This window comes from Histomonas meleagridis (genome assembly GCF_020186115.1).
Source record: "Histomonas meleagridis strain 2922-C6/04-10x chromosome Unknown contig_1, whole genome shotgun sequence".
Classification (NCBI taxonomy): Eukaryota; Parabasalia; order Tritrichomonadida; family Dientamoebidae; genus Histomonas; species Histomonas meleagridis.
Genome location: NW_027150746.1, coordinates 34167 through 50367, shown reverse-complemented (window position 1 = coordinate 50367; position 16201 = coordinate 34167). Strand labels below are relative to the sequence as shown.

Here is a 16201-nt window from a genome sequence, read left to right as displayed (position 1 = left end):
AAGATTTTGTGAATTCATTAAAAGATGACGTCTTCGAATTGATAAACTCAATAACATTTATGGCGGAACCTGATATGAAATCGAAAATAAGTGACTTTTTGGATTTATATTTCCCAAAGCCTTTGATGGTTAAAAGGAAATAACACAAATGATTAAAGTGCAAGAGAAAATTTATGAACAAATAAAGATAATACAAATATTTCAAATAACTCAAAAATGTATTGATATGCTTAGAGAATAAAAAATTATTATATATATTTTAGTTGTGATTTTAATAATAGAATTTTTTGGATTTTTTGGTCATTATAAATTATTATAGAGTATACCGTTCCTTCATATGTCTGTAAATTTTTGATAACACTTAATTTCCAACATTACTCCCATCAAGTAAAATTTATGATTTTATTATTTTATTCATAAAAGTATATATAAAAAGCATTATTTACATATATAATATTTTTGAATTTCATAGATTCGAATTTTTTTATCAAACATATGATTTTGATTATTTTTATGATATTAATTTGCTAATTATATATTATTTTAGTATTTTTGAAATTGATTTACAACAACTTCAAAATCAAGTGCTAAACGTTTTTTGCAAGCTTCATAGAAGATTTTGAGGCTTTTTTTCTTTCAAATAATTTTATATGATCATAGAATAAAAATTTTTTACTGAATGTAAAATCTTCGAACAAACGATAGGCAATTTAAATACCAAGAAACTGTTCTCCACAGAAAAAACTATCGTAAGTCTGAAATGAAAAAGAAATATCAAAATTCAAAAAGAAAAAGAAGCTGAAATTAGAAAAATACAAAATGCAGAATGAAAAAGTTTATTATTATACAAATAAACTAGAAAAATTACAAAACAATAACAAAACAAAATCTGATAAACTTCAAAATGAATTAAATTTAATAGTCGAAAATGTTGGCCAAATAATTAATGAAAAAGAAGAAGAAATCAAAAGACTCGAAGAATTACTCAACAAACAGAAAACAGAATCGCAAAATGAAATCAAAGAAATAACTCAAAAATTCGAAAACAACATAATCAAACTTGAAAAAGAAAAATAAAACAAAATTCAAACAATTGAAAAAGAAAAAGAAGAAGTTAATAATAATCAAATCCATATTTCAAATCTTAAAAAGATATTAACCGAAAAAGATAAAACAGAGGAACATTTAAACAATAAAATCATCAAAGAAGGAAAAATAATTTTATCATTGAAGAAACAAATCGAAAGTTATGATAAAGCAGAAAAAGAACAAATTTCTGATGAAAACGAAATCACGAAATTACAAAATCAAATTAAAGAAATGAAACCAAAATAAATCTACAACAAAAATTGATTAATGTACTAAAAAAAGAAAACAAGAAACAAAACATTGAAATCATTGAACTACGTAAATGGATTAAATCTAATAAACAACCACAAAATAATAACAAAACGAAAAACGAAAAAATTCTTCAAATAGAAGAAATTAAACATTTAAATCAAATAATTAAAAATCAACAAAATGATTTAAATCAATTTCGTTTAATTGTTGATAAATATAATGAACAAAAAGTAATAATTAAAAATTTAACATGCAACAAAGCGAAATAATTGGAAACGAAAATGAAACATTAAAAAATAAAGTTGAACACTTTCAACTGCACCAACACAAGAAACAATGATACAATCGTTACTTAGAGATAATTCTTCCAAATCTAAACAAATATATGAACTTCAACAACAAATTGAAACACTTAAAAACTCAAAACATTCAAATGATAAACAAAAAATTCAACAACTAAAAGCAAAATATGAAAAGAATCGAAAAATTGTAATCGATGCATTAAATTTAAATGAGAAATTCCAACAGAAAACAGAAATAACATTAAAAGAAAATGAAGAACTGAACAGAAAAGTCGAAATTCTGGAAATGCAACTGAAGAATGAAAAAGAAAAAAAAAATAAAATTCTAAAAGAAAAACATTCTGCTGCACTCAGCTTGATTGGAAAACTATAGCAGAAGAAATGATAAAGTATATAAATATTTTTATAAATTAATTTTTTGTTATAGTGAGAATTAAACTGTGGATTGTCTCAAACTCGATAAATCAGACACAAAAATCTAAGGATCTCTTCCCGAAAATCACTAGTAGGAAAATTTCCCTCCCGAACTTTAATTTTTCTTCCCGGGAATGTTTTAAATAGAATGAAAAAAATTTTTAATTCACTTCGAGTTTCATGATAGTTTCCAAAAAAAATCACATGCCTTATATAAATATATATATATATATATATATATATATATATATATATATATATATATATATATATATACACTTGCATGATTTCCCCGAGTTCCCGACCGATTTTTAAATTTTTTTGGTGAAGAGATCCTTACAAAAATCCATTATCAAAATTGATTTATTGTTATACAAGTATTTTATACTGTTAGAAGTTTAATGGAATCAAAGGTGACCTCCCAATTCCTTTTTTGTTCGAGGTTCTGATAGTATTATTGTATCTAGCTAACCAAGAAATTGTTAAATATTTGGATCATACTATCGATCAAGTAGTTGGTCAACCTTATTCGGAATTCTTTGATGAAAATGGACCGAAGTTTAAAGGTAACGGTAAGGTTTCTTTAAAAACAGATATAAGACCATTTGATGATGATTGTGAACTCGTTGTTTTTCATGATAACTCCAAACAATTAGGTGAACAAAGAAGAACAGATAACAAAGAGAATCCAGATGTAACTGAATTTTGGAAAAGAATGAAAATGGTTTGTGTAGAGTGTAGACTTAATTCTCCAAACATAAATCCAGATGATGTATTTCGGAAATTTGATAAAATGAAGGAGGTAATTTCCTGAAATTAAATGCGAAGAAAAAGAACTTCGAGCGACTGTTATGCTCTCTGATGGGATTCAGAGCTGTGCTCACATATGAAGAAGGAATTTTCGCGTCATTAACAGTTAAATTGAAAATAAGGAAAAAAATGTTAAAAAAATAATAAGAAAAAACATAAGAAAATAATAAAAACATGAGGTGAGAGGGACTTTATTTGATACTTTCCCATTATTTGGAGTTAATAGTAAAACAAAGAATGATGAGCGATTTCGGTGTTTACAACAAAATGTTATTTTTTTCGAAAAGAAATTTAAACAGAAAGAAATATGTATATAAATCTATTTTTATTATAACATAACGAAATAAATAATGTTGACATTGGCTATACATATTGCTTTGCAGATCTGCAGCAAAGCTTCGTTAAAACAGGAACAATAAATAGAATGATATAAAGTATGCATAGAACAAACAAAAGCATCATTTGCCATTGAACAGTAGTAACGACGACAAGATAAATTACTGCATATAAAACTCCTCCAAAACCGTAAATAAAAACATATATAACCAGAGAAGAAAATAATGAGTTTTGAATGAACTCTTGAAAATATTCACTGAAATCTGAGTGCTTTGGCAGCGAATGAAATATCGTAACTCCAACTGGCCCTAAACCAAAGGGTGAAAAAAACACATAGTAAATTGGGAAGAAAATAAAAACAAGAATAAGATATATTAATGCAAATAAAGCAAATGGAATTCCAATGTAAACATACCTCCCAATGAGTGTACAATAAGTAGAATCACCTAAATGAAGACTTTCAAGATTCATAAATGAATGTTCAAATATTCTTTGCCATACTCTTCTTGGTGATCCCATACATTTATATACATGATATACAGTAAAAGGAACCATTATTAAGAAATAAATTGGATAAAAAATCACAATCAATAAATTCAGAAAAATCCCACCGAAACCACTTTCCGAGTATGTTTGCCAAATTCCTGTACTCATTCTGAAAGCAACATATGATACGAGTCCGCAAATATAATACCAAATTATTACAATAATACAAATTGTTAAGTTTGAATTCCAACCAAATGCAATAAAGAATATGTATGAAATATTGATCAAAATTGGAAATATTATGAAACCGAAAATTAATAAAAACTTTGTAGATAAATTTCCTGAAAACATTTTCTTTTGTACGTTTAAATTTATGTCACGTCACATCACAAAATTTTGTTCAGACAGAAAAAAAAACACATCAATTAAATTAGAAACAATTTATTAAATTGATATTCTTTTTTGTTTAAATCGCCTTGGAGCAGCAAAAATCAATTTTTTCTGTGTAATTAATTGGGCAGTATTTGTTGATAAATCGACTTTAAAGAACGAAAGCAATGAATCATTTGTTACTAATGCAATTGTGTCATCAATTACTCTGCAATCCAATGGATGTGATGTTAATGGAACTGTTATATGTTGCTCGTTTATAAATATATGCAACGTAGTTGGACTACAAGCAATTGTATAGTTTTCGTCAGAGAAAACAGATGTAACTGTCGAGTTACGAAATCCTCTTCGCATTTCGATAATCTTTTTACCAGTTTTTATATCAAATTTACGTATGATTGTTCCTTTCTTACTGGCTGTGGTTAAGAATGAACTATCATCTGACAACGAAAAAGTAATAATTGGATCTTGATGACATGATATTTGTTTTATTGTGGAATATCCAGGTACAGAAAGAATTGTAATAGTACCTGGAATAGAATCGTCTGGATAACAAAGAAATTTATTTGTTGCAGAGATCATGCCATTTTGATTAATCCTTTCAATGGTTGCAATTCGATGAAAATTTCCAGTGTTAATCACTTCAATTGTGTTAGGAAGAGATACATAAAGAAGATTTTGTTGACAAAGTAATTTTAGAATACGGGAATTAAACTCAAGTGAATTTAAAAAAACTCCACTTCCAAGTTGATATACAAGAACAAAGTTATCCATAAATGGTGCTGTTTCGGTTTGAACAACAGCAAATATAAAATGTTTAGAAGTGGTAGCAAGAACGAAAGGTCCTCCTGTGATTTTTCCCAAAATTCTTGTTGGTTGGATTTCTGTGTAATAAATTTGACGTTCTGTAAAAGTGAGGATGGAATTGTTATCCATGAATTCCGCACCCAGCAAGTTATCAGAACTAGGTTTCATAAAAGAATTTTTGGGTTTGGAGATGCAAACGTTAAATTTTATAAACGTATTCTTAACGATTGTAATTGCAAAATAAACAATTGTAAATTTGTGTACCAAAATTTTGCGTGGTCAAGTTCTTTTTTTTATTTTTTAGTTTAACGAATAAAATCAATTTTGGAAATAAGTTTTTGAAATTTACTTTTTTTGAATATTAATTAAATGGTTTGGTAATGAGAAATATAGATTAAAATACGATGAACTATCTTGATTTAATGAGGTATTTTTGTTTTTGTGTTTCAGGTTGTAAATCGTATCGTGAATGTAAAGTATTCAAAAATAAGAAGGCGTGTAAGACTCACTTCACTTAACCTTTCCTCTATGAATCCATTGCGAACATTTGGAAGTGAATTACCTCAAGGATTCTTTGATATTGTTCTCAAGGCGAAAAAATTAAAAAAGCAAAAAAACGAAGAGTTATCCAATTTATCATATGATTACATTAAATCAAAAATCGATAAAAAAATTAAAAACATTCATCCTAAAAAAATAATCAAAGAAGCAGAAAAGTGCGAAAGGCTAAGTATTATGATTTTTGTGTATATGAAAATATATGAAAAATATGAAGAATATGAAAAAATTCTATTAAACTTGCAACCAAAAAAAGAAATTCACATTAAAATTTTTATATCTTTTGTTTATGTTAAGCTTCTTAAAAATCAAAATGCTCCAATTGATAAAATATTAATTTCTTGTTCTGAGACATTTCAAAATTCCAAAAACCCTTTAGAACAAGTTTTCTTTTTATATTTTTTAGCCAAATATTATGTTAATTCCATATTTTTATCTATTAACCAATTCATTCATGCTGTTTCTCTTGCTTTATATCATCAATATACTCCAGTCCAAAACGTTGGTTATGAAACACTTGTTTTGGTATTTCGTAAATTTGATTTTCAAAATTCACAACGCTCAATTGTCTGTAAATTATATACAGAAACAGAAAAAAATCTTTTACAAAAGAAAAGAGGCGCATTTTTAATTGTTTTATCATTACTTGAATATTCATATCAACTAAATAATGAATTAGTCTTAAAATTAATGGAATATTTTAATGATAATTTACGACATTATCAACTAAGATGCGAATCATTAGCGAATTTAATTCGATTATCAGAATATAATAAAGAACATTTTCTTAATAAATATTTTGATAATTCAAAACAAGCACTATTTAACGGTATTGGAGAGCCAGTTTTAAATGAGCTTTTACCGAAATCATTCATTTTTTTATTTAAAAAGTTTCCAGAAAAATTCGTTGATTTAAATGAGTTATTAAATATATTATCGATTTTATTATCGAATAAATCAAGTCATACAGCGTTGAGGAATGGGTTTATTCTTTTACAAGAGATTTCAAAGAAATTTAATCTTGATAACATCGAAAATGATAAAAAGGAAACAGTTAAATCGATTTTAAAAAAATTAGAAATAACATATGAATTTAATGAAGTAATGCCGAATTTTTTTAAAAAATATTCATTTTTTTGGGATGATTTTAAGCAAATATTTATTGAAAAGAAATATTTATTAGAAAGAACATTTAAAAATCAATATTTATTAATATTTTTATCACGTTGTTCATCATTAAATTCGGAAAATTTAACATCTCAATTAAGTGCTTTATTAGCACATGAAAATCCAAATATTCGAGCTTATGTACCTGCAGCTTTATTAGCTCAAATATCATATGAAAATAGTCAATATGTTAATCAAATATTTCTGAGTATTTTTCGTTTAGCTTTATCTGATCCTGATATAAATGTTAGAGAATTATCTCTTGATGCATTTAATAAAAATTGTTATAAATATTTAACAGAAGAAACGAATTTTTCTAAATTATGTATGTTAGCTAATGATTCATCAATTACTATTAAAAATAAAGCTATATTTTTGTTAGGAAAAATTGCTAAATTTGATCCATTTAATATTTTACCAATTATTCAAGATTTATTAATAAATTCTTTATATCTTTTAGATTCACAAAATTCTGAAATGTTCAAATCGGAGCTAATTAAAATATTTCCAACATTATTTAAAGCAGCTGGAAAGATTTTACCAATTTATTGTCCAACATTTTGTGACATTGCATTACGACAATTATCGAAAATGTCAACAAGTAAAATGAATAATGATAAAAATAATTATTTTGAACAGAAATATAACGAAAACATTTCATTATATATAATGAAAACAATAGAATATATAGCGTTAAAAGATATTAATTTTTTGGGAACTCATTTACAACAATTTATAAATTTCTTTGTTTGGTTATTAAATCAACAATTAAACGTTGAAATAAAATATTCAATTGTTAAAATATTAAATATTATATTATCTAATAAAGGTTTAATTCCAAGAGTTGATTATCAACATTTATTTTCTTCTTTAGTTACATTGATGTCTAAATATAATTCTAAAAAATTAAATGTTGTTATTTTAAAACTAATTGGTTTTTTGGGTGCTCTTGATTTACCTTTTTCTAATTTAGATAATGAATATAATGAACTAGAAATATTACAAAAAAATGATAACTCTTATTATATGGGTTATGCATATAAAACTTTGATGTCTGTAGTTTCAGATAACACATTAAAACATTTACATTTTGAAGCTTTAAGAACATTATCTGAATTTTTTTATGATAAAAATCTTAAATATGGAAAAAATTATTTTGATGATTTCATGAATATACTTTTAGATAAAGTTCAAAAAGAGAATTCTTCAAAACTAATAAAAATTATAAATTTAATTTGTTTAAGATCACCAAAGTTATGGACACAAAGTTATTTACAAAAGTTAATCGATCTTGTTCAATCAAAATTAAATTCTAATGATTTTAAAGTTTTGGGTTTAATTTCTGCATTGGCACCATTTTTAAAATATGAGAAAAACTCGATTTATGATCAATGGTTAGTTATATTAACTAATTTTTTATTAGATTATTCTAAAACTAATAATATAAAAGTAATTAAAAAAATAAGAAATTGTATTATTTCATTACGAAATATCGTCTCACGTTTTAATATTCTTGTAATTCCAATAATTTGTAAAATTTTAATGTATAATAATATTAATAAAACTATTCGTATTGAATTATTAGAAACATTACAATATTTAATTCAACAAGGTGAATTTAATGATTTTATATCATTTGGGATCCAAACGATTGTTTATTGTTTGCAAATTAAAGATATTAATATAAGAAAATATACATTACAAGTTTTATATTCTTTAATGATAAGTACTGGAAAGCAATTTTCTTATTATTCCAATCAAATTAAAGAAATTTTGATTTCAAATGAAAATTTTTCGGAAATATTAAACACAAATCCGCCATTAACATATGATATGTTTTCATTTGTTGAAAAGAAAAATTTTAATCAAACAAATGAATTTGTCAACAAAAAAGTTAAAAGAAATATAAATATAGATAATTTATTGAAAGTCCTTGATTCAAGTCAAATAAAAACAAAATATAATTGGAAGATTTGGTATCAAAAACTAATGATAACAATCATTACAAATAGTCCATCTAATTATATTGCCTTATGCAGTTTTTTCTGTGAAAAAAATAATCAACTTGCCGAAAAAATATTTTATCCTGCTTTTTTATCAGTATTTGAAGAACTAGTAAAACAAAATAAAGCTCAACAAATTGAAAAAATTTGGGCCTTATTTGCAAATCCAATTATAGATGATATTGTTCCAAAAAGAATACGATTATCATTAATTAATCTTTTTGAGTTTTTAGAGATAAATGGAATTAAAGTTGAAATTTCACGACAAGTATTTTGTCAAGCATGTGAACGAATTTTTGAATACGGAAAAGAGTTTTATTTTGCACAAAGATGGTTTGTAGAAAGCCCAGGAAATATCGAAGCAATCGAAACATTTATTCGACTTTCTTCTTCTTTCGGATTCATAAATACTGCTAAGGGAACATTAAAGATTATTACAGGAAATAAAAATTTGAATTATGAAAATAGTGGTGAATGGTATAAACAAATTGGTGAATGGCAAACTGCAATTAAGAAATTTGAAGAACAAAAAAATGAAGTAAATAAGTATAATTTTTATCATAAGATTATAAGCTGTTTAAGGCATCTTAATAAATTCGATGAAATGATATCACAGGAAAGAATTGATGAATTTAATCAACTTCCAGAAAATTTAAAGAAAAAAACAGCGCCATTAATTGCAACTGCTTATTTATATAAAAAAGAGAATGAAAAATTTGAAAATTATTTAAATATTTGTCCAGAAAATATTAAAGTATTAACTTTAAAAGCTATTTATCAAATTCAACAAGGAAAATTTGATGATGTATCTAAAACTATTGATAAAGGATTCGATTTTTTAGCTAAAAGTTCAAAAATAATATTATCACATGATGTGGCTGATAGAACTGCACTATATAAAATATTTGTAAAAGCACAAAACCTAGAAGAAATCTCAGAAATAAAAAATTATATGAAAAATCCAAATCAACAGAAAGATATATTATTAACTTGGGGAAAAAAAATACAAAATTGTCAAAAGAATTTTTCGGTATATTATCAAATTCTTTCTTCAAAACTTTTTTTTGATGATTTGAAAAATGAATTATTACCATCAATTTTAAAGATGTTAAAATTTTCATTAAATCAAGAAAAGTTTAGTGTTTTTTCATCAACTGTATTATATATATTTGGATCTGACAAAAGTGAATGGCCAAATGAAATCAAATTTCTTCATTTTAAATCTTTATGGCTTCAAAATCAAAAAATAGAAACAATTTATGAATTAAAAGAATATTTAGAGCAAAACCAAGACACAAGTGAAAATTTTAAAACTTATTTATCAGAAATAAACAATGTTATTCCATTAAATAATTATAAAAATATGCGCAATGATATACTAAATAAATCAGATTATTATTTATATAAAATTAAAGAAATTAAAAATTTGTCAAATAATTTTTATGATAATTTAACAAATGAAATAAGAAAAACATTACATAAAATTCAAGAAGGAATTAAAGCAGATAATTATGATAAAATGATAAAGAAATTATTTGGTATAATAAATGAAAGTAAAGAAAAAAATGAAGGTAAAAAATTAATATTGGAATATTGCAATGATATTATAAAAGAAATCGAAAATTCAAATGATGCTATAGAAGATCAAACTGAAGATTTAATAATATTTGAAAATTCTTTTATGCTTAGAGAAAAAATTAAATTATCAACTGAAATTTTCCATAAGAAACATCAAGAAAATTTAATAAATAATTATAAAGAAATGTTAGATAATGTATTTGAAAAATTAGGTGAATATTCAAAAAATAATAAAGGTGAAGAATTTGTATTAATATATTGCAATAATATTAAAAATTACATTAATATATTTGATGAATTTAATGATAAAAATTTGAATTATAAGAAAGATGAAAAATCAAAAGAAACCAATATAACTGACCCTACCCAAACAATAAAAGATATGTTAGATAAATGCATTTCAATAAAAGAATTCATTAATGAATCGGAAAATATAATAAAGAATAAAATAAATTATAAAACAAAAAAAGAATGTGAAAATATAAAACAAGAATTAATGAAATATTTAGATGAACAAATAATATATTATGAAAAAAATTTTCAAGAATTATCAACCTGTAAAAAGATAACAACAAAAATAATGAAAGATTTAAATGACTACATTAATAAAACTAAAACAAAAATTAAGATAATAAAATATGAAAATGTAAAAAATAAAATAATTAAAATAATGAATGATATTCAAAAAGAATTAAAGAAAAATTATGAAACAACAAATCAAGATGAAATATTAGAAAATTGTGAAAAGATAAATCAAGATATAAACAAATTAGATAATGATATCAATGATAATAAAAATAAAATATTAAAAATATGTAAAATGATAAATCAAGATATAAACAAATTAGATAATGATATCAATGATAATAAAGATGAAATATTAAAAAAATGTAAAATGATACAAAACGAAATTACGGCTATGTTAATTAGTTATAAAGAGAAAAATGATAGAAAAATGAAAGTATCAGATTATTACGAAATGATAAATCATTTAATATTTAACAAATTAGATTATTATAAACATATAAATCAAGAAGAAATAAGAAAAACGTTATATCTTAAGATGATAAATCAATTAATAATTAATAAATTAGACTTTTTTACACAAGAAAATAAATTTTTAAAAGAAGGAACAAATCAAGAAAATGAAATATCAGAATATTGTGAAATGCTAAAAGAATTAATAATTAAACAATTAAATGAGTATATAAAGGAAAATCAAGAAATTGAAATATGTTATTATGAAAAAATAAAAGATGAAATAATTCAACAATTAAATAGTTATATAGAGGAAAAACAAGAAAAAATTGAAAAATCAGAATATTGTGAAATGCTAAAAGAATTAATAATTAAACAAACAAATCAAGAAACTGATATATCAAAATATTGTGCAAAACTAAAAGAAGAAATAATTAAACAAACAAACCATTATGTAGAGGATTATCAAGAAGAAATAATTAATCAACCAAATAATTATGTAGAGGAGTTTCAAGAAGAATTATCTAAGCAAATAGATAGTTATAAACCAGAAAATCAAGAAAAATTCAAAAAATCTAAATATTGTATAATGCTAAAAGATGAAATAATTGAAGAATTAAATAGTTATATACAGAAAGATAAAGGAAAAATTCAAACACCATATTGTGAAATGATAAATAAAGTAATCATTCAAAAATTGGATTTGTATAAAAAAAATCAAGAAGATTCCAAAAAATTAAATTATTATGAATCTTTAAAAGGAATAATTAAACAAACAAATCAAGAAACTGATATATCAAAATATTGTGCAAAACTAAAAGAAGAAATAATTAAACAAACAAACCATTATGTAGAGGATTATCAAGAAGAAATAATTAATCAACCAAATAATTATGTAGAGGAGTTTCAAGAAGAATTATCTAAGCAAATAGATAGTTATAAACCAGAAAATCAAGAAAAATTCAAAAAATCTGAATATTGTATAATGCTAAAAGATAAAATAATTGAACAATTAAATAATTATGTAAAGGAAAATCAAGAAACTGATATATCAAAATATTGTGCAAAACTAAAAGAAGAAATAATTCAACAAATAAATTGTTTTATACTAGAAAATCAAGAAGAATTAATTAAACAAATAGATAGTTATATACTAGAAAATCAAGAAAAATTCAAAAACACTGAAGAATTCAAAACCCCTGAAGATTATATAATGCTAAAAGCTAAAATAATTGAACAATTAAATAATTATGTAAAGGAAAATCAAGAAAAAGAAACATCAAAAAATTGTGAAATGATAAATCAAGAAAATAATATAAAGAAAAAAAAAAAAATCAATATAATAGTTTATTATGAAATGATAAAGAAAGAATTAATCGATAAATTAGATTACTATATAATGGAAAATAAGGCAAACGAAGTATCTGATTATTGTACAAATATAAAAGAATCGATTATTAAAATGGAGCGTTATTTGCAAGGAATTAATCATGAAAATATAATATCTCAATATTGCATATATTCAATCCAAGAAATCCTGAAATTAAGTTATTATATGGAGAATATTAATGAAAAATGTAAGATAAAATATTTTTGCACAAACCTCAATCAAAAGCTTGTCACACTCAATGAGGAATTTAATATGTCAAATTATAATTTAGATATAAACAATGAAATAATTAAAAAATTAAAAAAATATTTAATCAATACCAAAGAAATTGACAAAAAACCAGAATTAAAGTGTAAAATGTATTATACTGTAGCTAATTGGAAATTAGAAAATGCATTTACTACCTCAAGAATAGGGCAAGTTTTGAAAGAAACAATATCTTTACTTGAAACATCATTAAAAACTGGTGTTCATTATTATAAATCATGGCATCGATGGGCATGGGCATGTTCTATTATGTATTCTGCTGCTAAACGTTCATTAGAAAGCCCAAACAAACCAGAAAACATTGAACAAATAGTTATAGCGCATGCTACATCAGCGATGCAAGGATTCCTTAAATGTATTGAGATGAGACCTGACTCATGTTTTTCTGATTTGATACAAATGATATCGATCTTCTTTTCTGTTAATCTTGATAAGGATTCATTCGATAAAATCAAAACTAAACTTGACTTATTGGATGATACAATGTTCTTATCAATTATCCCACAATTATTCACCCAATTATTAGTTCCAAAAACAAACGCATCTGAGTTTGCTGTTCATTTAATCCAAAAACTTTTGCCACAACATTATCATGTACTTCTATTCCCTTTATTATTCGAAAAAACACCAAACAAAGTAACATTAGCTATAAGAAATCAATTCAAAAAGATTAATAATGAGGCTATGAGTCAGGCAGAGATAATTTCAAATGGATTACAATTATGTTCTTGTTCTACTTTAGAAATTTGGTATGATTATATTTCAGACGCAATTAATGCTTTAAGTAAAGGTAAAGAATTCATGAAAGATAAGTTTGATAATGCAATTCAGAAAGCATTAGCTTTGGAAAAAAGAGAAGATGACAACAGACAAATTAAAATGATTAGAAAACAATTAAAGGAAATAGATTTAAAAAGAGAAAAAATGGGTTCAAATGAAGAAATTCAAAATTCTGTTCAAACACATCTCAAAAAGTTGCATTCAGAAATTTCAAGATATTTGAGCGGAATTAACGTCCTCTTCATGCATTCAATTTCTCTGGACTTGGCTTTACTAAGAGATTCATGTATTGCTGTTCCAGGAACTTATGACCCTGACTCAGATCAACCAGTTGTAGAAATTAAGTTCTTTGATCCTAACATTGAGATATATCATTCAAAACAAAGGCCAAGACTAATTGTTATTTTTGGAAATGATGGAAGTAAACATAGATCACTGCTCAAAGGACGCGTGGACGTACGGCTTGACCAAAGGATAATGCAATTCTTTGGGTTAATCAACCAACATTTGTCACATGGATTTCATGATGAAAGTCATTCGGTTGGATTAAAAATATTCAGATACTCAATTAACCCTCTTTCAAAAGATTGTGGTTTAATACAGTTTGTTGATGGAGCAGATACAATGTATTCTTTAATATCTAATTATAGACAAAAGAAAAATATTCCTGTGTCACAAGAGCAAGAAGTGATGCAAACCTTCTTTCAACAAAAAACCTTTTCAACAACATCAAAAGCAACAATAGGATTTAATATAAACAGCCTCCGACCAATACAAAGAAATGAGCTATATTTGGACCTCATCCAAATGATACCTGATATAGATCTAAGAGAAGTGATTTGGTTGACATCATTAAGTTCTTACAAATGGGCATTTCGTTCAATACGATTTACTCAAAGTAATGCATTGATGTCAATAATTGGTTATATCCTTGGTTTAGGTGACAGGCATCCAAATAATTTGATGATACATAGAGATAGTGGCAGCATAATTCATATTGATTTTTCAGATTGTTTTGAAATAGCGAAAAATAGGGTTTTGTTTACAGAGTTAGTTCCATTCAGGTTAACACGAATGATGGTAAGGGCATTTGGGCCGAATGGAATCGAAGGCGAATTTAGAAGCACATGCGAGGAGACGTTAAAAATGGTACGTTTACATCGGCATTCAATTATGGCGGTTCTTGAGATTTTTCTAAAGGAACCGCTTCGCGAAGTAAATTCAAAAGTTGATGAAAAAGTTATTGACATGAATGAAGCAATGAACGAATTGATGAATAAGATTAAGGGATCTGAATATGAAACAATATCGGATCAAGTCGATGATTTAATTGTATCTGCAACAGATATTTATAACTTGTCATATTTGTACCAAGGATGGACACCATTGTGGTAAAATTGTTTTTATGTATAAATATTGTTATTTGTTTTTGATTTATGTTTAAGTTACTTGATAAAATGCAATCTTTGGGAATAATTTCTGTTTATTTGTGGTTTTATTGGATTTTTTTTTTGGTATTTGGTCACTGACAATACATGCAAAAAATTAATGAAAAAACAACAAATCAATGTAAGAATGAATATGAACTACTCACTATGGCAAAAAATATACTTTTTAACCCTATTAAGGAAAATATTTCTCAATCAGTAAAATCAATAATTAATATATTTGACGATACTCACATGATATCTTTCAGTACAATTATTAGTCAAATTATATACATATTTTTTGAAATAAAAATGAATAATTATGATGAAATTTTGGATTTTATAAAAGAAATTACTTTACACAAAAAAATTGTTTTTGATATTTTTACAAGTTATCTTCACTAAATGCTTTGGACAAAATGAATCATGCTATCTTATAGAAAATATGATTGAAAATAATTTTCTTGAAACAAAATTTATAAAAAATGTAAAGAACCCATATTTTATCCATTATATGACAGAAGAGGAAATTAATGATATGAAATATGATCAATTTATGGATGAAATTATGAAAAATTATAAAGAACTTTCAAATAATGAATGGGAACTCCATAAGAAATTGAAGAAGGACATAACCCTAATGAACTTGCGAATGTAATTCGAAATGATGAAATAGAAAAACTTCAAGAAATAACATCACAAAGCGATTTTAATTTTGATCGAAGAATTGAACCATCACTTTATGAAAGATGTTCATTTATTAACCATTATGTTACATTAATTGCTTATGCAGCATTTTTTGGATCTATTAAATGTTTTAAATATTTACTTATGAATGGTGCAAATGTAAATAACGCAGGTAAATATGCAGTTGCAGGTGGAAATGAAGAAATCATTCATTTATGCGAACAAAATCATTCATCTTTTGAAGGAGCATATGAAGCTGCAATTATGTTTCATCGAAATGATATCTTTAAATATCTTTATGAAAATAAAATTGAAGAAATCGAGAATTTAGAAAAATTAGGGAAGAAATGTATCTTATTCCATAATTATGAAATTTTTTCATTTTTAATAAAGAATGGAATGAAAATTAATGATTCAATTATTAATAGGTCAGTAAAAATTGGGAATTTATATCTTATGAAATATTTTCTAAAAGAATAT

General features: G+C 24.4%; 1 protein-coding gene across 1 annotated transcript; it reads left to right on the top strand.

Annotated features, from left to right (window-relative positions):
* Positions 1–13076: 13076 nt before the first annotated feature.
* Positions 13077–15002, top strand: GO595_000013 (PIKK family atypical protein kinase; the record flags this gene model as incomplete). Its single annotated transcript, XM_067914080.1, has 1 exon — positions 13077–15002. The coding sequence occupies one exon, from the start codon at positions 13077–13079 to the stop codon at positions 15000–15002; it is 1926 nt and encodes a 641-aa protein (XP_067779468.1).
* Positions 15003–16201: the final 1199 nt, after the last annotated feature.